The sequence below is a fragment of the Pseudorasbora parva genome, chromosome 11, assembly GCF_024679245.1.
Source record: "Pseudorasbora parva isolate DD20220531a chromosome 11, ASM2467924v1, whole genome shotgun sequence".
In the NCBI taxonomy this organism is placed as follows: domain Eukaryota; kingdom Metazoa; phylum Chordata; class Actinopteri; order Cypriniformes; family Gobionidae; genus Pseudorasbora; species Pseudorasbora parva.
The window spans coordinates 15775108-15799836 of NC_090182.1; the positions used below are offsets into that span (position 1 = coordinate 15775108).

Genomic DNA, 24729 nt, shown 5'->3' on the forward strand with positions numbered 1-24729 from the left:
TCTTTGAAAATATTGTTTTAATCCACAAAATTGACATGGCTAATTCCCATTTCACAACAAACAAATGTTTTGCTTTTTTTAGTCAGCGATTGATAGAATGAACAGCAGTTAAGACAAATAAACCCAGAAAAAAGGTCAACTCACTAAAAATCCCTTAACTCATAACACGTGGTACAGATTATACGAATCTCTTTCCAATCCTTAATTTTTTCCTTAAGAGACCCAAGGCATTTTTTTAACCAGCTATAGACTCAAGTGCAATGTAAGCGAACATATGCAGGTAGGTCGGTGTGGAGTGAGGTCACTGCAGTTTCTTTTACGCAAACATTTTGGAGTAAATCTTCTTTTCTTTCTCCTTCTCTTCTTTCACTTGCTGCTTCACTTTAACCATTTCATTTCCAATTGCTTGAATGAGGAAAAGGAAAATGTTAAAAACTATTCATAAATCATATTACTATTCATTTTAAAAGATGTGTAAAAAGCGAATTAACCTTTGTCATCTGGTGCAATCTCCTGTGCTTTCTTTAGATCGACCTGCAGTTTAAAAAGACATAATTAGTGCTCTGAAAAGCTAATACCCAGGAATAAATTGACATGTAATGGGAGCAATTTTCTATTATTGTAAGACTGATTCATTTTAAAAACAGAACATATCTGACATTTTACCTTGGGTCTTTGTGCTGAGTTCAGTAACTGAGTGGAGTGATTTTATCTGATAGTATCATTAACTATTAGTTTTTACTAATCATTTGAAGTAGTATTTTACTTGTATAATTTCATTAAATAAATCAAATCTAATTGACCAAAAGCACCAAGATCAATTAACATTCTTTTTTAGTGTCATTAGCTACAACAAACACAAAAACTCCCCAGAATGTTACGGTCCACTCTATTTGTTTTTGGGGGGTTTTTGCCACCCGGAAAATTTCTTAAACTTCTGATGAAGAGTAAGATGAATGTGTGTTTAGTCTGTGTAGTGTTTTTACCATGGCCTTGTTGAATTCTTTAAGGCCCTGCCAGGCTTGAGCTCTCCTGAACAACGCTTTAGTGTTTGTCTGGTTTAGCTCCAGGGCCTGAGAAAAAAAATTGTTATAAATAAAACATCACAATCTCCACACAAACCAGTAGAAAAAAAAACAAACACTGGTGCGATGGCTCTGTCAGTGTAGTTCATTTGTTGCCTGGCTATCACCAGACCAAGCTCAATTTAAGACTGAACATTGGTCTGGGGAGTCTGCTCTGTATTTTCTACTGCACAAGAGGCGTGATCAACGAGCATAATTCAAATGACTCTGTACGCAATTTTGACAGTCCCTCAACCAACCAGACCACAAGAGATGTGATCAACAGACAATGTCACTAAAAAGGGCAGAATGGTTACTCATTACTTGGTTCTTCTTGTCATAGGAGCTACATTGCCCACTACAGTTCAGTACATGTGTCGGTCAACTGTCTCCCTGAAGCAGCATTTTACAATTTTTCAGCTAGTAAAAATACCACAATATGTACACATAAAAAAAGCACAGCATTTTTTTTTATTATGTTTTGTAAGTTCTGTCTCAAAATATACATCCTAAAAGCTGTCCAATCAGCTTGTGGCCTTATTCTTATACATGTTACCCTGTATCTTTAGATTCTATGTTAAAATGGCAGTGTGAACACCAAGTGAACCAGGACAAAAAGTATAATTTTCTTTTTTGGTCCAGACCTAAAGAAGCGCACTACAAATGTGAACACACCCTTACAAGAAATTAGTCATCTTATTCCATTTCAACTGTTCCCTAAATAGAGAGAAAGTGTGTCTGCTGATCTATAAATGGTAGTGACCATGACAAGGTTATTTCAAGAACGGTGAATGGCTGGTTGTTATAAAATATCTAGAGGCCCTTTGCTTCTTATATCCTCTAACCCCGATGCAACTGGACACCATTCAGACGGCTCAAATGTTAGAAGATCCAATGTTACCTCATCACAGCTCTCTAGTGCTTCTTGCCAGAGTTTCAGTTTGAGTTTGCAGGCGGCCGTGTTGAGAATGCAGCTCAGGGCCGTGGGCTCCAGCTTCTTATGGGCACTATCGTCGTCTAAGGTGCTGCCACAATACTCTAGATACCTGTGGACCAAAGTAAGCTTTAGTGATATTGCTAGTTTCCAATGATGCATACAGTACATACATGTCAGATTAACACATGTAATAAGCAATGTTTACTTAGAGATCTTGCATATCAAACAGGTACTTACGGGAATGTCATCGTGATATGAGAGTCAATTTGAGAAAAGAACTCAGCTATAACAGCATGTTTGACAAATTGAAATCAAGTCTAGAAAGCTGCCACTTTAATGTCTCAAAGTAAGTGTAATGTAATAAAAGGGGCTTAAATGGCAGACTTGTCAAGTGCTCACCTGAGAGCTTTTGAATATTTCTTTATGGCTGACTGCCAGTTCTGAGCTTTGAAGAAGTTATTCCCAATGTTTTTCACATCCTCTGCCACAGACAAGACTTTGTTTGTCTAGAAAGGGAACAGATTAAGGTAATTAATTAATATTAGCATCTTTAGCTTGTGATTCTCATTTCAGCAATCATACTGTAATACTATGTAATATATTATATATATATATATATATATATATATATATATATAGAGAGAGAGAGAGAGAGAGAGAGAGAGAGAGAGAGAGAATATAGTTCAAAATAACAGTACTGAAATAATAATATTGATAATAATAATGATTTCTTAAAGGGCCACCTCAGCCATTAGCATATGGTTTTGTATCACTAGGAACCCTGGAGTATATTCAAATAATCCCCCCCCCCCCATTTATGCATTTTATTTCTGGAAAAATTCCTCCGATGACACAAATTGACGATATTTGCGTCATCTAAGGAATTTTTGGCTAAAGACTACAGCCAGCAGCGGGAGCCATTTCCGCATGTTTTCAACCTGTGCATGGGGAATGGAGATTGCACTCAGAGCTCAGCTCGCTGCTACAGGCACTCATGTAAACGGAGCTATGCGGAGCAAAGTGAGTGTTTCAACTTCTCAAATTAATTTCTATGAAAGTTAAGCTTCCAAAGGCATGAACTGAAAACGCGCCAGACTCAACACACGTTGTGAATGTATATGCCACAAGTGCGGTCGCGATTACCTCAGCTCTCATCCTGAGAGCTCATTCATGATGGTAAATGTAATCTGACTCCTACAGCGTTTGTGCTGTGACACTTGCGCGGTGACTCACTCATTATATTGAACAGACACGTTCAGTATTTAATTGTAGTGTCTGTTTTCTCCAACTCAGCCACAGTGATTTAGTAGCTGTGGTTCTGGGAATGGCCTCACAGGGCAGCTAAGCATTCTGGGAATTAATGACCCAGTTTAAATACAGATTAATCTTCCCAGCATTGAAGTACCCCTTTAAGGATCATGCGACACTTAAGACTGGAGTAGTGATACTGAATGACAAGGTAATATTGTGTCTTATATGGCCCATTGCAATACACATTTTTATATACTTTTGTATAAAGATAGAAGTAAATAATTTCTAGTGTATAAACTTTAGGTTTCTGGGTAAAGTGATGCGACATTATGGAGCAGGTGACATATAGGGTATATGTAAGTGAAAATGCAGAAATATAATGACATCTTTAAAGTCCACATCAGAGTCCTCTGGGAAGTCGGAGTATGCGTCTCCTGAGCCGTCGTTAGGTGCGATGCCCCAGTCATCTCCCGCTTTATGTTCTCCACATTCAGCAATGACGCAGGGCTGAGAGAGACAGACAGTTGCAATCAATCTAAATATTCATATTCAATTGCTCACTGGACTGGAAAACGGAAAAGGCAAGGCACTTTCTGTTTCTCTAATGGAGAGAGAAATGGTGACACACAATGTCTTCTTTCAAAATAATTTATCACACTAGCTAGTTCACCTGTGCGGAACGAGTGACAGACTAAATTTCATGGCTATTAAATCTTGATAATGGTGACTAAATGCATCTAAAAGAAAGATCTCAGACACACCTGTCCTTCAGGACCAGTTAAGATCTCTGTCACGTTATATTTCTAAGCACGGTAGCAGATGTCATGATGTGTTTAAAAAGTAAAAGATGTTTGCACCTTCACAGGGTTGTCTTCCTTTGTCTCAATGCCTTCCAGCATCTTCACCACCCCCATTCCTTTCAGCACCTGGCCAAAGACAACGTGTTTGCCGTCCAGATGCGGAGTGGGAACCGTGGTTATAAAGAACTGTGAGCCATTCGTGTTTGGGCCGGCATTGGCCATGCTGAGCAGACCCTCTTTGTCGTGCTGGTGGAAATCAGAGTGAGAAACAACCACATTTATGAAGCACCACTTCATTCAAGAAAATCACAAGGTTTATCTATGTCTCATTTGTTCCACAGAGCAGACACCAGGAAATTAGCGGATACCTCAGGGAGATGAATCAAGTGCTGTGTTTGGTATATTTAATCTCAGACTCATTTCTGAGCAATTATGTAGAATGATGGCTTTGGTTAATTAAATGAAAAGTTCATTAAAAAGGAAAATCCTGTCACTCAATATGTGCATTGGAGATGGGTGGTGTGACCAGAATACTATGTTATAATTTCCACAATTTTCAAGAGCAGCGTGAATATTCCGCTAAACTACTTTTGCGTTTCAGGGGGTGAGTAAATGATGAGACTCGTCATTCTTTACAGCAAAGCAGCTCTGTGGTACCTTGTAGTGAAAGTTTTCATCCTCAAACTTGTCCCCATAGATGCTCTCTCCTCCAGTTCCGTTCTGATTAGAAAAATCTCCACCCTGGATCATGAATTTTTTGATGACTGAAGGATACAATAAGAAATATATAGTTCAATAATTGTTTTGTAGAGTCGATTTCATCATACTCAAAACATTAATCTGACTAATAAGACTATTTTGCAAACATGACATGAACAATTAAGTATTTTATAGCTTGGCATTTATATATATATATATTTTTTTAAAGTTTATTCATAATTTATGACTTTCCCAGGCCTTAAAATCAAAATCAATTTTTTTCATGACTAAACCCTGCGCATTGCAAGCAATATTTTTACACATCTTCATGGAAATGGGAGGTCAGGAAACTCACTGCGGTGGAATGGACAGCCCTTGAAGTGCAGCGGTTTTCCAGTGCTTTTACCGATCCCTTTCTCACCGGTACAAAGAGCACGGAAATTCTCTGCTGTTTTAGGGACCACATCAGCAAAGACCTCAAACACTATACGGCCAGCTGCAAAGAGAAACAAAAACATCATGAATGAATTCTCAGATTGTTTCAATGATCTTTAGTCATCAGGGCATATGTGGTTGCATATTTTGTCCCCTATTATTTTTTTAAACATTGTATCTGACCATATTGAGTTTGCTTGACAGATATCAATAATTCAAACTCAAAATCTACTGTTTAATTTCCCAAAGAGTTACTCACTATAACTGAAGAATAGAAATATGAAGTGCTGTCATATTTTCTTCTTATTTGTGCCTTTTTGTAGTTTGAATTTTGTTATTTAATGGCTGAGTTCACCCAAAAATTTTAACTAGTCCTTAATTTACTCTGTCTGAAGTCAACCTAAATAAAGTAATTTACAATCTGAGTTGTTAAAACATGTCCTGGCTCTTCTAAGCTTTATAATTGCAGTAAATGATTTTCGGTTTTGAAGTCCATAAAAGTGCATCTATCCATCATAAAAATGCTCTCTGGGGGGCTTAAAGAGCAACTTCATCTAAAAATGTAAATTCTGTCATTAATTACTGACCCTCATGTTGTTCGACAATCTTAAGATCTTTGTTCATCTTTGCAACACAAATATTTTTTTTGAAATCCGAAAGAAAGACAGCAAGGCCTTCATTGACACCAATGTAATTTCCTCTCTCAAGACCCATAGAAGGTTCTAAAGATGTCGTTAAAAGTCTCACTACAGTGGTTCTACAATCTTTTTATGAAGTGACGAGTTTTTTTGTGCAAAAAGATCTAAATAACTACTTTATACAACAAGTTGGGACCCTGGAGCCATGTAGGTAAGTTATATGATGGATAGCACTTTTATGGTGTTCAAAACAGAAACATTGCCATTCACTGCCATTATAAAGCATGGAATAGCCAGGACATTTTCAATATAACTCAGATTGTATTCGTCTGAAATAAGAATGCCATACACCTAGCATGGCTTGAGGTTGAGTAAATCATGGACTAATTTTCATTTTCAACTACTGATAAAAAAATAAAATAATTTAGCAAAACATTTTGCTTTGAGAAAGGGAAAAATATCTCTTCTTAACTCTTCACATGTACACTGAATTGTAACTAATCAATATGATTACAATATTTAAAAATAGGACTTTAATATCTTTTCCCATATATAAAGACATGAAGGGGACATGAAAAGCACAAGGTTGCACAACAGCAATGACTGATGTATGATACAGAAAACACCAAGAAATAAATGCACTTAACTCAACTATTTAGAAAAGCAAAGAAAATGTCCCTATTTTGCCATTGAACCGTTCAATGGCAAAATAGGGAGATTTACTTTGCTTTTCTAAATAGTTGAGTTTAGTGCATTTATTTCTTAATTATTTCTCTGTCTTGGTGTAAGCAGTTAGAAGCATGTGGCAGCTGACCGACAGAAGCATGCAGTCATTCAGCTTCTTTCCAAAGAAAAACAAAAGATTCTGACCTCTTTCATCACCGATATCTACGTCAAAGAATACCCGAGGGTTTTCTGCGTTTCCAGGCTTGGCTACAGGAGTTGGGTTTGACATTTTCTATAAATTTTGACAGGGAAAAGGGTTCAACTCTGGCTGGACGGATACTGGAATATTCGGTGTCGGTGAAAAGCAAGCACTAGTGAATTCGTGCAACTGAAGCATAAGTGAACGTGTAGCGCCCTCTGCTGCTGTGGAGTTTAGTGCGCAGCGGCGCTTTACTGCTTTTAATGGAATATGGAAAATAGCTCAAAATTTGAAGGCAACCAGGTTACTTACTTTTTTAAGTTAAACCAATGAATTATTTTTTTTTTTTTTTTTTTTTTACGGTGTACCACGTTTAAATTCACTAAGCTGATGCCCGGTGCTCTATTTCAGCCAAGTGATTGGAATGCCTGAATTCAATGATTTGAAGGGATGTCCCAACACTTTTGCTAATAAAGTGTATGTGATAGTGATAGGAAAAAAGGCAACAACAAAGAGAGCTATAGGATGGTGACAGGTTAGGGCCTGATTTTTCTGTTTAGAAAAGCCTCATCTGGCTTAAAGACAACAATACACTATTGTACCAAATAATTTGTGAAGCACAAGGTACTTAAGCTTAAATCACACTCTAAAAAAGTATTGCTAACATGAAATTAAAAAGTGAGAGTGGCAGCTGAAGGTCATGTCTCTTCATCTTGGAGATGGCTGAAGTTGTGTGTGCCATTATTAATAACACTGATGCAGGCAGGGGATCCCACATACACCTGTTGAACTGAAGGATTACTGCTTTATTGCTCCTATCGATTGCTGGATTTGAGTTCTATATTTTTGAGACTTTATAAGCTGACACTATGACCCATAGATATGAGGTAAACAGCAAAGGGACATTCATTTGGGACTAAAGTTTTTTTTTTTTTTTTTTTGCAGTGATGACATTTAAGAACCATTTCAGTGAACAGGTCTATGAACTATTATTTCTTAGTGTGAAAAATATTTTTCACAATTTTAACAAGCACAATACAATATAAAAGAATAATTATAAAAGTTACATGACACTATAAACAGTTTTTTTACTGCTTGTTCAAATGAGCTAAAGCAACACAATTGCTTTACATTTTGTCCTAACTTAATTTGACTGTGTTCACTTCAGTTAAATATGTGTAAATTTTACTTAAAAGTTTACTTAATCTGTTTGTGTTGTGATTACATGATGAATGATTTTTGTAAACTGAAACTGTGTGGGACTTGTAAGTTCCCAGCATGCTTTGCATATGGCTAAATCGAGAGAGAGGGAGAGAGAGAGAGAGAGAGAGAGAGAGAGAGAGAGAGAGAGAGAGAGAGAGAGAGAGAGAGAGAGAGAGAGAGAGAGAGAGAGAAATGTTTTTGTTTCATGTAAATGTTTTTATTTTATATGTAAGTTTTATGTATTATTGAGCAAGATGAGAAAATGGGAAGTGTTGTTCAATTATGTTGTAATTATTCAAACAATTTAAATACAGTGGGATAACATTGTGGAGAAGAGTGACGCATTTGCAGACTGCGGACTGATAGAGCTAATGTCATCACTGCTGTGCTAAAGGAGCTTTTAATGCGTACCATTGAAAATGCTAATATGTGTTATTGCTAGCTTACGTTTGACAACTAGCTAGTGTAGTATTATAATTCCGTTGTGTGAATTATTCTTGCTTAACTTGTGGGACCAAGGTACAACATTAAAAAATTTAAATCCAAAAAATTAAATAATTTGTGACGTCACAGAAAGCTATACTTTACCATTTCATGGACCAAAAAATGAATAGTTTTTATAACATGTATAACTTGTTTAATCAAAACAAACAGTTTAATAATCACATTCAAGAATCATTTGACCAATACAAAAAGTATAGTGTGTCTGGTTGTGCTCTCATTACGCATTGTTTGCAGACAGGAAAGAAGAAGAATGAGAGAATGGTTAGTAACGTACTTTGAGATTAGAATGAAATTCAGTTACAGGGTGAAGTGTGTTTCATTTGTTTATATGTCACTTCATTAAGCGGGAACTGTTTGTTGTCGTCCTTGCTGTTAAGTATCATGTGCGCTGTGGTTCCAAGTGAATCTCCAGCAGTTCGGTTGGTGGTCCCGAAACCGGGGCTGAGTGTGCCTGCAACCATTGAATTATTGATTACTAGAGGAGAAAAGCTTCCTTTCCACTCTACCCATTTCCTGACATTGTAACCCATCACCATCTAGAGTAATAGGGGGAGCTGGAGGTAACCTAACCCTTCCCTATACATGGTTACTGGTGTGTGTTTAGCTCACCATGGACTGGGAGCTGCTCCGTCCAGCACTGCTGCTTAAAAGCTGGAAAATAAAGTATTTAATTTATTTAGACACATACAGTGTGGCAAAACTATAGACTTTGCACAGTTCTTTAGAAATATACAGTTTGCTATTATGACTATTTTAAATCTGATGTCTATTGTAGCCTAATATATTTCAAAATGTTGTCATTTGGTCCTGTGATGGTATGAATTTTCAGCATCATAGTTGTCTCACTTTTATGCCAATGTTTCCAAGTTATAGGTTTATTGTTGTAAGTCAATTTCTATGTTTTGACTACAAAAACTGAATCCACTTGTTTTGCCTATGCCAAACAAACATGCAAGGAGGATTTAATGAATACACACTGGCCAAAAGAAATTGTAAGTAAATGATTATAATATTATAGGGTGAATTCAGGGTGACTTTTTGCATTTGAGATGACTTGGAAAAAGTGTCCCAATCAATCTGAATTCCCCCCAATATAATATAATATAATATAATATAATATAATATAATATAATATAATATAATATAATATAATATAATATAATATAATATAACCTCATTTTGTTTGTTGTTGATGACAGTCCGCCTGTTGAGTGCAGTGGAGTACTGCAGACCCCAGCCCACTTCTCCGGTGCAGCGGTGTTTCGGTAACGGCGGGGTCGCGTGCGCTGCAGGCCGGAAGAGGTAGTTGAGATCACTCGTGGCATCTGGAGATGATAGGCCGATTCCAATGCTGCGGGGGAAATAGTCCAACCTGGGACGGAAATCTCCAGTGCCGTCTGGTCCTTGATGACAACAAAAAGCAACACTTTTATCAAATTTGTGAATTTAACGTTACTGATGATGAAATAAAGTGTCCTACTAAAATAGATTCATAAATAGGCCCATTTACCTGTGAACAGTATTCTCTGTCCAGACGCACTCTGAGTTTCTGCACGAGAAGAAGTGTCCTGTTGTACCCTGTTCATCATTCTCCCTTTGTTCAGACTACTCTTGTCTTAAAACGGTTGCCAGATCTTTGAATCATCAGCAAGCACATCTCAGTGACTGTGTAAACAAGCCCTGGGCAGGAGGTCGGGTCAAGCGCGCCGTTGCCATGGAGCGTTTGGTCTCGGAACCAGTGTTTAGTCAGGATGCATTAATCTTGCATTGATCATTTATTAAAATGTTTAAAACAACAAATCGTTTAAAACAACATAGGTCTACTTTAGTTTATTTCTTGACATAAACTGGCCAAATACACAAATGAATAATATGACGTACATAACAAACACAAATGAATAAACCTATTGGTAATTTAAAGGAAAATAAATAACTGACAAACAAAAAAACGCTTGATTGAATGAATAAATCATTTTGAAGTGTGGGCCTATAGTTTAACATTGAAAACAAACAAACAAATAGGCTCAAGGGTTCAATTCCCCGGGAATGATGAGCTGATGAAATGTACATGTTAGTCGCTTTGGATAAAAGTATCTACCAAATGTATAGTGGGTTTTCTCATTGTAGTCTTTCAGCAGGCATTAAATAAGCTATTTGCTTTGTCTTTAAACTAGTTTGCTTTTGTTCATATAATAATAAATCTTTACCTTATAGTGTCAGAAAACTGATGTCCAGCATCATGGAGGTGTCTTGAAAAAAAAGAAATCACATTGTGTTTTGTTTACTAAATTTATTTCTGAAACAGAGCTTAATTTACCTTTATTTCCCCAGTGCTGACTGTTCTTTTGTTCCATCCTAACCCTCAACCGGCATCAATCCCACTGGTGACATCTGAAGTGTTAAGGGTCTAAAGGAATTGCTGATTCATTGTTATTATTTATCATGAGTCATCAAAAGTGCAGAATGTCTTGATTTCATGAACATAATACATGGCTGGTAGCTATAGTCACATGATTCAAAAATGCCCATATATGTCAAATCTGTCATAGTACAAGATAGGTCATGTTATGCATCTAACATGATTAGTTTTAATAATAATGTATTAGATTACTAATATTACATAATCACATGTAAACTTGAAAGTGGACATCTTTTTCCAGTGGGAAAACACAAAGCCATATTTTGTGCCACAAGAAACATTTTATGTTATAAAATCGAGCATTTCAAAATAATGATGCACTAAATGAAACAAACTAAATATTAAAGAAATAGAAGTATCGTTACACATACTGCAAAAAAAAAAAAAAAAAAAAAAAAAAAAACCTGCACATAATGTAATAAGCATTAGATTATGATTATTATTATAAAATATTCATATTGTAATAATTTTCTCAAAATGAAATCATAATTTAATAACAATTTGTACATTATGAGAAAATGATTACATTATAAACTCACCAAAAAAAATGTCATATTTTCATTATTGTAATAGTTTTTAAAATATAAAAATATTAGTATTCCCTTACACTACCTTTGTAAAAAATTAACACTGGATTTAGATTTTTTAAATGTACTGTATGAATGAAAATATGGCATATTTTTGGTGAGGTTATAATATAATAAATTTATCATAATGTAATATTTTATTATATTTTTAAAAAAGTATTACATTATAAACATTTGATCACAATAATAATGAAATACGTATTACATGCAGTTATTCCATTATGAGTTGAGACTCTTGTAATCCTGTCTTCAGCCAGTGGATGGCGACATAGCACCAAGTGCTGTGCGCATTGGAATTGTTTTGTGGGCGCATTATTGTGCTGAATGGACTCGCCCAGGAACCCTCTTGAGGCGGTCGGTCACCATGGTGGTGGCTTACAACAGCGAGCCCAGACGGCAGACCATCCGTCGCGTTTAGACACCAAACACTGTTTATAAATGCTGCCTTTGACCCTCCGCTGCTTTGTAAATGGCTTAAAATGGACAATCACCAAACGCATGGATTGCACGTTGTTTTAAGATGGAAAACTGAAGAAGATGGAATAGCGAACAGAGGACAAACGGAATGGTGAAAAATGCACTCGTCTGCGTAAAGCAAAGACGTACCTCTTCCCTGCAAAAAACCTTTCATTATCACGAAAATCTCCTGTCAGCTCACAACAGAAACTCCAGCGGCTGGACTAGGAAAAGCAGACTGTCTGGTCTTGTTGGATTGGGACGAGGGACAGTAAGAAAGATCCTGGCTTAGGCTGTGGCCTGGGGACAGGCTCTGCTCTGCAGCTGCTGCTATATGAAACGCTATTGTAGCGTTTAAAAACCACTTGTAAGATTGCGCGTTGGGGTAGCCTATCTGACTTAATTCTTGAGCGCGATTGTTTTGAACACCATGGCGTCCTATGTGGATAACAGTTTTCGGCAGGCGGTGATGGTGAATCCTTCAGACAGGACGCAACAGGTCAGAAGAAAGCTTTTCAATCATTTATTATGTGCACTGGCGACTGTTAAATGTTACATTATGCTGCATTTCTGCAGTTACTATAGTATCACGTGCATGCAATGTCTCTTCCATGGTGTTGACAATGCAACAGTTTTGTTAGTTTATAGAATAAGCAGTGCAATTCAATTAAATTGTATGAATATCATCATCACCATCACGTGGATTTTGTTTTCACTGTGGTCCATTGCATAAACATAAAGGAACCGTTTGTAAACTTTACGTCTTTCCCTTCTACACAACTTTTGTCAGCTCAACTTTGCGTCGGAAACAGTTTAGCGATTGTTTGATGCGAGACCTAATGACGTTAGGTTTTATGTGAACATATTGACCTGTTATGCTTTGAAAGGCGTTACTTGCGATGACATTTTGCTTGCTTGATTCGTTGTTTAGTCTCCACCCTTTTACGTGGCTCAGCAGCCGGTTATCAAAAAAAATAAATAAAAAAAAAAAAACACACATTATTCGTTTTTAGCAGGGCTGAAAAGTGTGTTTGCAGTTTGTCTAGAACTGTCTGCATCGTCTGTACTGATTAGGAGAATTTGAGTTGAGTTGGGCACTTTAAGGGGCTGCTTTGTGAGACATAACATAGGCTAAGCCATATTCTTTACTGCACATCTGTTTAATTTACTTTTGCCCTCTGATTCATCGTAGGTTACAATAATTATCATAGGCTACAGATTGTGAGTGTTTTTTTACCGTTAGTAACCAATCAATTGAAGTGCTTAAGTTGAGGTCATTATACAACCTAGCTACTGTGACATGTTCGTGAACGAATGAATGAATCATTTTAAGTAGCCTAAACGATTCTCAGGGCTGCACTAAATTAACGAGACATTTCGTTTGCGAATGAACGTAAATTAACGAGTTATCAATTAATTTAGTGTAACTTTAAGTGATAGTTCCCCCAAAAATAAGAATTAGGCTACCACATGATTTAGGCTACTCAACCTTAAAACCTATATGCCTTTCTTCTTTTCAGGCGAGATATATGTTTTGGCTATTCAAAGCTTTATAATGGCAGTGAAGAAGATGAGATTTTGAAGCCCAAAAAGTGTATCCATCCATCATCAACATATTCCACACGGCTTCTAGGGGATAATAAGGGCCTTATGAAGCAAGCAATGTGTTTGTGTAAGAAAAATATCCATATTGAATACATTAAAAACTATAATAACTAGGCTCTGGCAGACAGCCTACGCAAGTCATCTTACACCAAAAGACATTAAGCTGGAGTAGTGTAAGCTTTGACACCACTCACAGTTCAAACTGGGCAAAACACTCAAGCTCCACCTCTCTTATATCAGAGTCCTCTGACATTTCTCTTTAAAAATTAGAAGTCAAAAACTAGAATTTTTGACCAGTGTTTTGTTTTTCTCTATCCTGTGCGGTCCACGTTCATCAATACATCATGCGTCAGGTCAGGGGTTACTCTTAGCCCTATCTCTGATCGTATACATCTGAAAGCCATATACACCTAGGATGGCTTGAGGGTGATATCATCATGGGGTTATTTTCACTTTTGGGATTAACAATCCCTTTAAACTATAGCCTATGAAAAAAAGACAACAATAGTCTAATAGCCTAAAATAAATGAAGCGTTCCAAAATCATCCATTTTAATTTCATATGGTCATCAGTCATTTGTACCGTACGCATTCTTTTTCATGAACAAATGGCTGATTGATTTGTTTATTTAATTACCGAGATGCCCAAGTTCATTAAGCCCGTTCAAAAATGAGACCATTCAAATAAATGCTCCTTCACAGCCCAGACTGGAATGTTATAGGTTCTTGCTACAGTCTTTAAAAGCAAGAAAGCAGTCACGCACTTCAAAAACGAAAAACGAGACCTGTGACCGTGCATGGACGTGAGCAAGAATGATTTGTTCACTTTCAAGATTAGTTCGCAAACTAACACCACAAGTCAATACTAATTAAATATTGTGTCAGGCACTTGAGGTGAGAGGCTGTCAGACAGGTTCATTTGATTTAGTCCCCTATTTTTCAACTTTAATGGATTATAATGATTTTCATACAGATCATGTGTGTTTAAAAAAACAAACTGAATCGGGTCAATGTGTAAACCTAAGTCCTCTGTTAACAGTGGATGTGAATATTAGCAGGCCTGCTTCACATATGCATTACACAATAATCTCATAATCACAGTTCCTGTTGTATAGAGATAAAATAAAAAATCACTCATTAGGCTTCTACATGAGATTGAGCCACAATACATAACAAACTAATTGTGAAAGAACTGATTTTGTGCACAGGGGAACAATCACATCTGTTCATGCACCAAGTTGTTTGTACCTGGATTTAAGCATTACAGACAATAGAGGCACTTGAGGGTCAGTATGGTTTTCATTAGCAAATGCAGTTCTGTAAAGCTACATTTCCTAGAGATTACGTGATATTCCATGTCTGCTCTCATTGAGTGATAGAGCCTTTAAATCATTTCGGGCCGCTCTCAGCGTTGGCCTTTGTTCAGCAGTCGCAGTACTTCGGCCTGAGTGATCAGTAGTGTGTGTGTGGGTCCGGGAACACTGACCCCTAAAATCAGAACGTATCACACCTCAAATTCACAACTGAAATAGTCCCTGGTTGCAAGTGCATGGGATATAGAATCAAAGACCATGTGAAATGCATGATGTAATCTCGGTCAGTTCATGTGAGCTAAAAGAAGCTGTTCCATGAAATGGGCTTTAAGAAACCCTTCATGTGAAAAGACTTCTTTTTAGGGAATGACGCAGGCTATGCTAATGGAGCTTGAAGCTCATTATGGATTAACGGCAACAACCTCAGCGCTTTGCATTACCATGCTGATGGATGGTGTAGATGGGGCAAAATGGGGCAAATGTTGGACTGGGTGATATGGGGGAATAGTGGAGGGTGCGGCCTGTCTTTGGGACACTATTTTCAACAGCAGACGGTTATGCAGGGGTCAAAGAGACCATTATAACAGGCTGATGGTACTCTGTGCTTTGACCTCTGAGTCGGTAGATCAAAGTGCAAGAAGGCACGGCTCTTATTGTTCATAAGAGGTGCATCTTAAGTATTAGTATAAGGTAATTAAACAAGCTAAATATATCTCTTTGGCGTCAATTTTCTTTTTTGATGCCTACAAAGATATCAGAGGCTGGTCATCCTGGACTGATGGTTTCCTTCCAAGCAGCTTCCTTCCTTTCTTTCACAGTGAGAGGAAGTGCATCAGAGGGGTGTTAGAGTTTGCAGAGCTTAAGAAAGTATTTTTCTTGTTTGTCTAAAATTCTTCCTTGTTTTGTTCTTCACTAGTGAAGTTTTGTTTACTCACACATGCCAGTCAGTGAGCTGCAGGTGTCACCTGAATTTTTAAGAGCTGTGGCTTACCGATGAATCTAAACAAAAAAATGTCAAGAAATATTCTTTCAGCTATACAAGAAATAAGTATATGAAAGAAATTAAAACCTGTTAAAAAAAAAAAAAAAAAAAACTCTCATAATGCAACATTTATGATGTATAATTTAAACTGTATTTATGCATAATTCACTATTATGGTATTTTTTTTTTACAGCTTCTGTACTTATGTACTGCATTATTTCTTTTTGTATTATATGTTACATTTTTATTTTTATTTTGGAATGAAATGTGACCTGTTTTACTGCACCCATAAATCATAAAAATGTGAGTTTAAAAAGAAAGGAAAGAAAAAATTAGTTAAACATGATTCAACATGTTCCAAACCAGCATGCTGTTGTCTGGCCATTCTTACTGTCTAAGCATGTTTTTGTAGACTGGGTAAACCCAGCCTGATCTGCCAGAGATTTGATTTCGCCCTGCATCTCACTCTGGAAACTTGTACATTTATTTCTACTGCTTCTGTTACATTTTGGCAAGAACCAATCACAGACTGGATTATCCACCTGGCCCGCTATTGGCAGATTTAACGCGATGACGGATAAAAAAGCGATTAATCTTTGCCCCTTGTTCACTCTTGTGGTCTGATTAGTTGAAGGACTATCCAGTTGCGTACACAGTCATTTGAATTATGCTCGTTGATCACGCCTCTTGTGCAGTAGAAAATACAGAGCAGACTCCCCAGGCCAATGTTCAATCTTTAATTGAGCTTGGTATGGTGATAGCCAGTAGTTAATGCTACTTTTTAAAGCTACTAACACTTTCCTAGAAATAACTACTAATCTTATTACCTCAGAATTGATTTTTTTATCGTTTTCTGAATTTTTACATAGTTGTTTTGTTCTTAGTCTTCTTGCCAAGTTAAGGCATGTTATGAATGGCTGTCATTGCCTTGACAGAAGTGGTTGGACACATACTTTATAAGCTTGCGTTAACAAAGAGCGGGTTCAGTGACATCTCCCATCTCAGTTTACACAGGAAGAATAGACTGAGCGGCTGGAGAACATAAACAAATGATGACAACTGTCGTGTTAATACCAGAACATGTGGCATGTCTTTCTTTGCCTCTGTCATTGACTTGTGAGATATTATTCAATGGCCCACCAAATGCTGGTCGTCAAAATGATTATAGAATTGCATTGGGCAATTTCCAGTATGAGCTCACTTGAGCTTTTGGTTTCATGCCAAATATTGCTTTGCGTATATTAAGGTTGGCCAGCCAAAGGTTTCATTGGTTTATTTAAAAGCAAAAGTTGAGGAATGCCTAATGACCGAAGAGAGATTTCACTAGGATTTGGAAGGCACTTTTTTAGGGCATTCCAATCCAGTTATTGCTCGACCAACAGTATTTGACTGTGTTCATCCATTTTACGTTTTGTAGGAGAGTCTTAATAAGCTCATCCAATGAAGTGGAATGCAGTATTTGAATGCACCAGTGATCATCACATGCTTAATTTACTAACAGACTTAAATGATGCTCATCACAAGCTTCAGTTAGTCACATTACTGTTTTACCTGCTGTGCGCACGTTTTCTTATGGATAAATCTAGTTATTTCTTTCTAAAATTCCACCATTTAAAGGTAAGAGGAACTTCTGCTTGAGCTTCAGAGATTTTGCAGAGAAAAAGATACTTTGATTAATTGACAATTAGTGCTTGTGAAATATTGATACTTTTGTGCTTTTGTATTCTGATTATTCAATGTTATTTATAATATACAGTTAACAGTTTTGGTTAATTTCTTGAAAGTGAAAGGACTGGAAATGTACCTTTGTGGTCGGTGAAGTGAAGACCAGCTCTTGCTTGATAGCATTGAACCACTAGACAGATTCAATCTGATAACTTATGTGTTCAAAAATAATTTGCGAGTCATTCTTAAAAGCAAACAAACAATGGGTTAAACACAACCTTAGAGTTGGGTAAATATAGGACAGAACATGTTGGGTTAATCTTACCCAGAAAACGAAGTTTTTTATTTAACCCAGCATAGCAAATAAAACATTTCAACATCATAAGTATTTGCATTCTGTATCTTAAAAAAAAAAAAAAAATTCTTTTGATTTTATGCAAGGCTTCCATCACGTGAAAAGACAGACGTGACACCCATTTAGGTGACTCACATAGCGCCCCCCGTATGTTGCTTATGTATACTTTAATAAAATTTAATAAAATAAAATTAAAGGGGTGATGAACTGAGAAATCAACTTTCTCTTGAGGTTTCGATATATAAAAGGTCATGGTAATATAAGAATATCCTGTAAGTTTCAGAGCTGAAAACTTCCTTGTTAGTCAAAGAAAAGCTTTTATAGACACCGGGGCCAGAAAACGATCGATCTTAGAATGTGCTTCATCTTGACGTCATCGTGTGGCGAAACACGTCTCTATACAAAATAATAAGCACGTGTAATTCAGTCGCCCCGCCCACCAACTCATGGAGCTGTGCGGATCACGCTGAAACATGCTGAAGAAGATAGCAAGATATTGCGCTATTCCTGGTTGTGGAAAAACACAGTCGCTGCAGGAATGTGTGGTTAAAATTTATTTTTAAGGGGAACACTTTTCAGTCAATCTCATGTCAATCTTGAGTACCTACAGAGTAGTATTGCATCCTTCATATCTCCGAAAAGTCTTTAGTTTTGTTATATTTATAAAAGAAATATGGGCTGTACCGAGTCTTTCTGAAAAAGACAGAGCGGCTGGAGGCGTATCGTGTGGGCGGAGCTAAAGAATGACGAGTGCACACAAAGAGGTGACGTCCTCAAGCGTGGACAAGAAAACGCTACCCTAAATAAACCATGGCTTTCAATCAGATGCAACTAATACATATATGATCCAAAATCAGATCCGGAGGCTGAAATAAATTGAACAGGAGAAACAACAAATCGGTTCAAATGCAGCGCTGCCTTCCCGGAATGCTATGCTGAAGCGTTGAAGTAGCTTGATGTCAACCATAGGAATAAAGTGGAGCACGGCACGACCATAGATCTGCACCTGAGAGCAGTGTTTATGGGCGTGCAGTTTGGTCTCTCGCTCTAGTCACGCGCGCGCACCCTTCCGGGAGAAGAGCCTGTACGGCCCATACAAGGACTTTCCGCTCTGTCGATGTCAAGCCGACCCATACTCAAAAAAAACTCAGAAACTTGTGAGAAACCGGAAGGAGTATTTTTGACACAGAAATACTCCATCAAACGGCCAACTTAGTTTTTGAAACTTTGTCTATGTTTAGGATGGGAATCCAAGTCTTTAACAGTGTAAAAAGCTCAGTATGCATGAAACAGCATTTCACCCCCCCTTTAATGAAGTTCCAGCTCACGTGAGGAAGACATCAAACATGTGTTCGCTTTAAAACATTATACATTCATTTCACAGCGGAATCATTTGTAAACAAGTCGCAGGTCGATGCTGAATTTGCAGACATATTGAGATAAAAATAAAAAATATGGTTCCTTCTATAATGAATCTGACAGGAATGGTGCAACACAAGTAAAACGTGTTTTTTTATATGTAACAGTATTGCTTTGTTTTAGATCGTTTTGATTATGTGTACGCGTCTAACAGAACATACCTTAGCACACTGTCGCAGGCTGGAGAATACTTTATTTGTTGGTTCATTGCGATTCAAGGTCAGAGTCTGAATTGTATTGGTCAGGATTCACAAAGCCCAACGTCCCGGGGCTATGTGTTTTCCAGACGGGCTACCAAAACGGAAGCCCGTCTGCAGGCCGGTGAATCTCAAATAGTGAAATAATATTTCTTTCGAACGGGGCGGACCAAGTAATACAAAAATAATATTCCAATCAATTGCAGGTAGATGAGAAATAAATCATTGTGTTTGTTTGATAAAGACGTTTACGAGCCCTGTGATCAAGAGAATTCCGGTTGCCGCTGTTAAAACAATCCCTCCCTCATGTGAACTGTACTGACAGGGGAGCTTAAGCTCATTAAATATGCAAATCACATCCAATTCTAACACACAAAAACACTGGGTTGTTATGTCTGACCCAGGACCTGGGTAAAATAAAATCTACCCAAATACTGAAAAAATAACCCCCCAGAAATGACCCAAAAGGTAGAAAAAAAATAACCCAAGATTTTTTTAGAGTGTAATTCATCAAAAAATATCCAACTTATGAGAAGGTGTGATTTTTAAAAAAAAAAAATTTGGTGAATGTTTTTTTGTTGCATGCAATCAGCAAGGACAACGTAAGCTCATAATGCAGACACAACTATATATTTGGCATCAATTCAGTAGTTGGATAGGAATAACAGTGCAGGAAACACATTAACAGTACAATGCAGATGTTTAAGAACTATTAACAGATTAGTTTTTTTGTTTTGATTCCATTTCCCAACCCTATTTTTAACACACTTAATATAAGCTCAAATCAAACCTTGAGTGAAATGGGATCATCACTGAATATGAATGGGTGTCTTGGGGTGAAGCATTGGATTTAAATATGCTATTTGGGCATCAGTAGTGTTTGCGGCCCATGTCGCTTCCGGTGCTTCTTTTGATCCTCGCATTGGGCTGTTTGTCTGAGGAGACTCGTCCTCATCCTCGCTTTGATCTGAAGCTCTGTCTCTCTGCTCTGATCCATTTGTTACCATCTTTCTCTGTGATCTTCCTCAATAAGTGAAACCTCTCACTCTGAAGCTGCAGACAAAATGCACAGGGATCTCTGAAGCATGTTATAGCTTTTCACAAAGCATGATATGTAGATCATACTTTATTTAGAGGTGTTAACTGTAGTAATCCCGTATGACTGTTCCTCAAACGTGATTTAATTTCTAAACGTATCTCAAGTGCTTGTATGCCGTGACTAGCAGAATGGTGTTAATTAATTGTAAGCTGATTGTAATGTTTCCAAGGTTACTTGTTTTGTGCCTTCTTGCTTCATGTGGCGTCCTTCACTGAGGTATGGCAGCATGTGATGGTCGTGCATTGTTTTTTCCCATTGCTTGTCTTAGCCAATAGCGCTCTGAAGAACAAAGAGCCCAGACAAACCTTCAGTTGCATTACAGAAATGTCAAGGCTGCAGAAATGTAAGCGCATCTGAATTCATCTCTGACACATAGCAACCGAGGAGCCGGAGACATTCTTTCTGATAGAAAGAAAGAAAACATGCAGACAGATTTCTTTAAGTTTTCTGATGGTACAATACCACCATTTATTGAAATAGCTCTGCTGTGGCGAGAAGTGGCCTGATCGCAACAAATCTGGGACTAGCTCCTCTAAATTAAATCCTGGCAGTGAGTATTAGGGGAGAAACTACAAAACTGGTCTGAGATCAGTGTTTACAATTAAAGGTAGTGTTAACTGTAGTAATCCTGCCTGTACCTTACCATGTTAGCCTCTGTGAATGTGGACCAAAGCATTATCTGATTAATTACCTGATTATCTGCAGTGGGTTAAGGATTGTTTACAAAAGCTTCCTTCATTCAGTATATAGGCCAGTGTATAGATTTCATTGTGACACTTTTTTTCAAGGTATGATCCTACCACTTTTTTTCTCTCTCCCATTAATCAGGTTATTAATAATTAAGAAAAAACAAGAATAAATGTAATAATAACTGACATGAACAATTAAAATAGAATAATAGACAATTCTCATTACTGAGTTATTTACTATATTACAGAAAATATATTATTGCAACAAAATCATGTTTATTGACAGTAGTACAGGTAAGGTATGTGGGTTATTTAAGGTAAAAAATGGTCCAGATATGGCTTTACAGGTCCGTTTACAACCCACACAATTGTCCCTAGGATGTAGTGCTCTGTTTTTGCCTTATTTGGAAGAGTCATGAATATTAATGCAGAGTTCTGCTCTGATTGGCTGTTTCACTGCATGACTCAATGACAGCTAACACATCTATACCATCCGTCATGGCAATGATTTGACAATGATAGCTTACTTTGAATCACAAACTGAACTGGGTAGCGTGTAAATATGTTGTTTGTACAGTAACGTTACAGTTTGACAGAAGAGTACTGATTTAAAAGTTTATTTATTTAGCCAAACAAAGTAATTGTACTCATCCGCTGCAAAGTAATCATACTTCAGTTCTCAAAAATATAGATTTATTTAACAAATTGACTAGAAGCCTTGTCAAATGACTATCGTTTCAACTTAGATGATGGAGAAGGTGACGTTAGCTACAATAATCGACTGAACGATCTATAGAAGAAACTAAACAGTATAGTAAACATAGTTAGCTTCTGAGTTATGTGTTGATGATGAAATATAGGCTGATTTAGATTTCAGTCTGTCAAAAGGGATCGACATAAGTATCTACTGTTGTATTTTATGACAACACTGGCAGGAAATAATATTAACTTTTGTCATTTGACTGTTATGTGAGCTACTTGGAATTTCCAATACTAGCATCTTGCGTTGGATCTAGACAACACAGGGGATATTACCTTTAATTTTGTCTTACTAAGAAACTTTCAATTTATTGAGAAATGGGTTCGACAGTCAAGAATTTGGTAAAATCACTACTAACTGCTTGCAGGAATATGGTTGGAATAGGCCCTTTCTTCAATTTTAGACGCTGAGCGAATCCTGCTTGATATTGTCCAGGTTATAAAAACTGTCCGTGGTGAAATGGGCCGACCAAACAAATGATTTTGAAATAAATTGTTGCGGTATCCGATTATAATAAACATCAACCATGACTGTTGACATTTTTGATCTGTGGGAAGGGTATGAAAAGTCCTCACATCCTGGATCATAACATTTATTTCCATGATCTGACGTTTTTGCTATCCTCGCGTGACGCTTGTTTACCTGCAGAAAGCAGATGATTTGGCTGCGTATTTCCGCCTGACAATGAACATTGGCTGGCATGCAAATGTTGGGGGCGTACATATTAATGATCCCACCGATTGTGTCACAGTTGGCGTTATGTTCAAAATAGCCTGTTTTTCTGTGGTGTTTTTCACAAACAAGATTTACATATGAAGGAGGAGGCAATGGTGTTTGAGACTTACTGTATGTGATGTCCATGTACTGAACTCTTGCTATTTAACTATGGCAAGGTTAATTCAATTTTTCATTTTAGAGCACCTTTAAATAATCATTATGAAATATATTTATTTAGTATGTTAAATATATTTTTACTTTACAGTCATGAAAATGATGCAGGAAAACTGATAAAAAGCCCTAAATATACATAGTTTCCTATATATTATACAAAATATAAATGTTCATTTATTTGTTTATTTTGGGGTAAAATATGACCTTGTAAATATCACAAATCTGACAAGAACTAGCTTTACGTGGACCAGGAAAGACCTCATTTGGATAGACCTACAACCAATCAGAGCAACAGAGTAAATTACGTATGTTGAGCGACGCATAGGATCATTACACAATACAAACACGATAATAATATTTGAGAGAAATAGCAAAGGTGAATGCATATATGAACAAGTTCTCCGTTTAGGATTAGAACGAATTCAACCCAACCGCTCTCATCTGACGTAGATGATTACGTTGCTTTTCTGTCAATCATCGTCTAAAGCCGGCCCTGACCATGTGATTGGTCCGAACAGTTTCTGTTCGGGCATAATTACTCCACAACAGATCAAGTCCAGACCGAATTGCCTGACCTCAAATGTTGTGGGCGGGGCTAAACTCGGCTGGCATCCAGGCTAGATATTTACCATTATGTTCTCTGTTTCTTGTAATCTTTTATTTTAATAAAGTAAGCAGACATTATTTGTGTACGTCAGTAGGCCTGTCGCGATAGTCGATAAATCAATTAATCGCACGATAAAAAAGATGAGCTCAATAATTTTTCCGGCCGTGATAATTGCCACTTGCATGCTTCTTTGTTTTCCTTGTCTCTCTCATTGACTGCGCGCGCCTCTTACGTTTGGGGAGGTGTTTATACTCGACGCGCAGACTGGGTGCGGCGTGATGAGACACCATTCTCGGCCAGCAGATTCGTCTGGAACTCATGGCTCTTCGGTTGTGGAGCCACATGCAAAGTTACGAAATTTGACGTGCACAATGCCAAGCGAAATAGGGTCTCACGCACTCCGCGTCGACGTCATTTTTGCTGTGCGCACCCTCGTGCTCGAGCAGACGCGTCGTGTATAAAGGGCGCTTAAAGCTACACTGAAGTTTGATAAACGCAAGTAAATTTTTCAGTTCAATCTTTGTGTGTTCCTGTACATAAGTTCCTGTAGAGATAGCAATACACATTCTCCTTTTTTTGCCAAATAAATGAAAAGCATGTCATCAATGTCTTCTCTCTTGCTGTATCAAAATATCACTTTCCTCAGAGATGGTCAAGTTCAGTTTGTGCATGATTAGGCTATGATATAATTTTTCCTAAATTGTGGATAATTTATATATCATATGCTGAAGTACATTTCTGGATAAAAAAAAAAAAAAAAAAAAAAAAAAAACAAGAACCGCACAGAACGGAAAACTGTGACCCTGAAACCGTATTATGAACCGAACCGTGGGTTTTGTGAACCACCGTCCCTAATATGCTCCTAAAACACAATCATCCGTTGCAGTTTTCATCCATTTTATTTATTGTTTTTGGTACTTATTTAAATGCATTTTTTTTAAACAGACAATTTATTGTTTTTGGTTGTTTTGTTCATTTATTGTGGTTATTTAAAATGTTTCCCGTTTTTAGTGTTAAATAGTCTTTAGAATTTAAAGTTTATTGATCTTTGAAAAGGTGTACCTGCATTTTTATGGCATTATCATTATTTTAGATGAAAATGGTCTTAGAACGGCAATATTACCGTTTATCGCAATAATTTCTTGGCCAATTTATCGTCCAGCAAAATTTGTTATCGTGACAGGCCTATACGTCAGTAGTACACATATTATTATTACACCTGAGTGCCCTTTAAATGTTTTCCCCTGTGTGTAGTCTGTGTTTGTGGCAAGTACACTTGGCGCTGTGAAG

General features: G+C 37.2%; 3 protein-coding genes across 10 annotated transcripts in view; 1 reads left to right on the forward strand and 2 right to left on the reverse strand.

Annotated features, from left to right (window-relative positions):
* ppid (peptidylprolyl isomerase D) lies at window positions 1–6869 on the reverse strand. The gene is made up of 10 exons (XM_067457214.1): window positions 6695–6869; window positions 5107–5247; window positions 4710–4816; window positions 4110–4298; window positions 3637–3759; window positions 2401–2507; window positions 1966–2110; window positions 987–1073; window positions 492–534; window positions 1–405 (listed from the first exon to the last, which is right to left on the reverse strand). The coding sequence occupies exons 1-10, from the start codon at window positions 6777–6779 to the stop codon at window positions 317–319; spliced, it is 1116 nt and encodes a 371-aa protein (XP_067313315.1). The 5' UTR covers window positions 6780–6869; the 3' UTR covers window positions 1–316.
* A 1646-nt stretch (window positions 6870–8515) lies between these two features.
* On the reverse strand, window positions 8516–12100 carry LOC137092779 (protein SPMIP2). Its single transcript, XM_067457224.1, has 7 exons — window positions 12009–12100; window positions 10714–10803; window positions 10604–10645; window positions 9907–10157; window positions 9570–9799; window positions 9006–9047; window positions 8516–8847 (listed from the first exon to the last, which is right to left on the reverse strand). The coding sequence occupies exons 4-7, from the start codon at window positions 9983–9985 to the stop codon at window positions 8776–8778; spliced, it is 423 nt and encodes a 140-aa protein (XP_067313325.1). The 5' UTR covers window positions 9986–10157; window positions 10604–10645; window positions 10714–10803; window positions 12009–12100; the 3' UTR covers window positions 8516–8775.
* A 119-nt stretch (window positions 12101–12219) lies between these two features.
* The window catches only part of rapgef2b (Rap guanine nucleotide exchange factor 2b), a 182990-nt gene continuing 170480 nt past the window's right edge, over window positions 12220–24729 (forward strand). For all 8 annotated transcript variants that reach the window (XM_067457220.1, XM_067457215.1, XM_067457217.1 and 5 more), the window contains exon 1: window positions 12220–12357. In XM_067457220.1, the coding sequence (XP_067313321.1) occupies window positions 12289–12357 (69 nt within the window). In that variant the 5' untranslated portion in view covers window positions 12220–12288. The remainder of the gene's footprint in view (window positions 12358–24729) is intronic.

Excerpts from the sequence above, each read along its gene's own strand:
- LOC137092779 (XM_067457224.1), bottom strand. The coding sequence starts at position 9,985 with ATGATGAACAGGGTACAACAGGACACTTCTTCTCGTGCAGAAACTCAG. Across the intron at positions 9,800-9,906 it reads ACAGAGAATACTGTTCACAG|GACCAGACGGCACTGGAGAT; the intron begins GTAAATGGGCCT and ends GTTGTCATCAAG. Across the intron at positions 9,048-9,569 it reads TCAACAACAAACAAAATGAG|CTTTTAAGCAGCAGTGCTGG; the intron begins GTTATATTATAT and ends TTTATTTTCCAG.
- ppid (XM_067457214.1), bottom strand. The coding sequence starts at position 6,779 with ATGTCAAACCCAACTCCTGTAGCCAAGCCTGGAAACGCAGAAAACCCT. Across the intron at positions 2,111-2,400 it reads AAATATTCAAAAGCTCTCAG|GTATCTAGAGTATTGTGGCA; the intron begins GTGAGCACTTGA and ends TTTGGTCCACAG. Across the intron at positions 1,074-1,965 it reads CACTAGAGAGCTGTGATGAG|GCCCTGGAGCTAAACCAGAC; the intron begins GTAACATTGGAT and ends TTTTTTTCTCAG.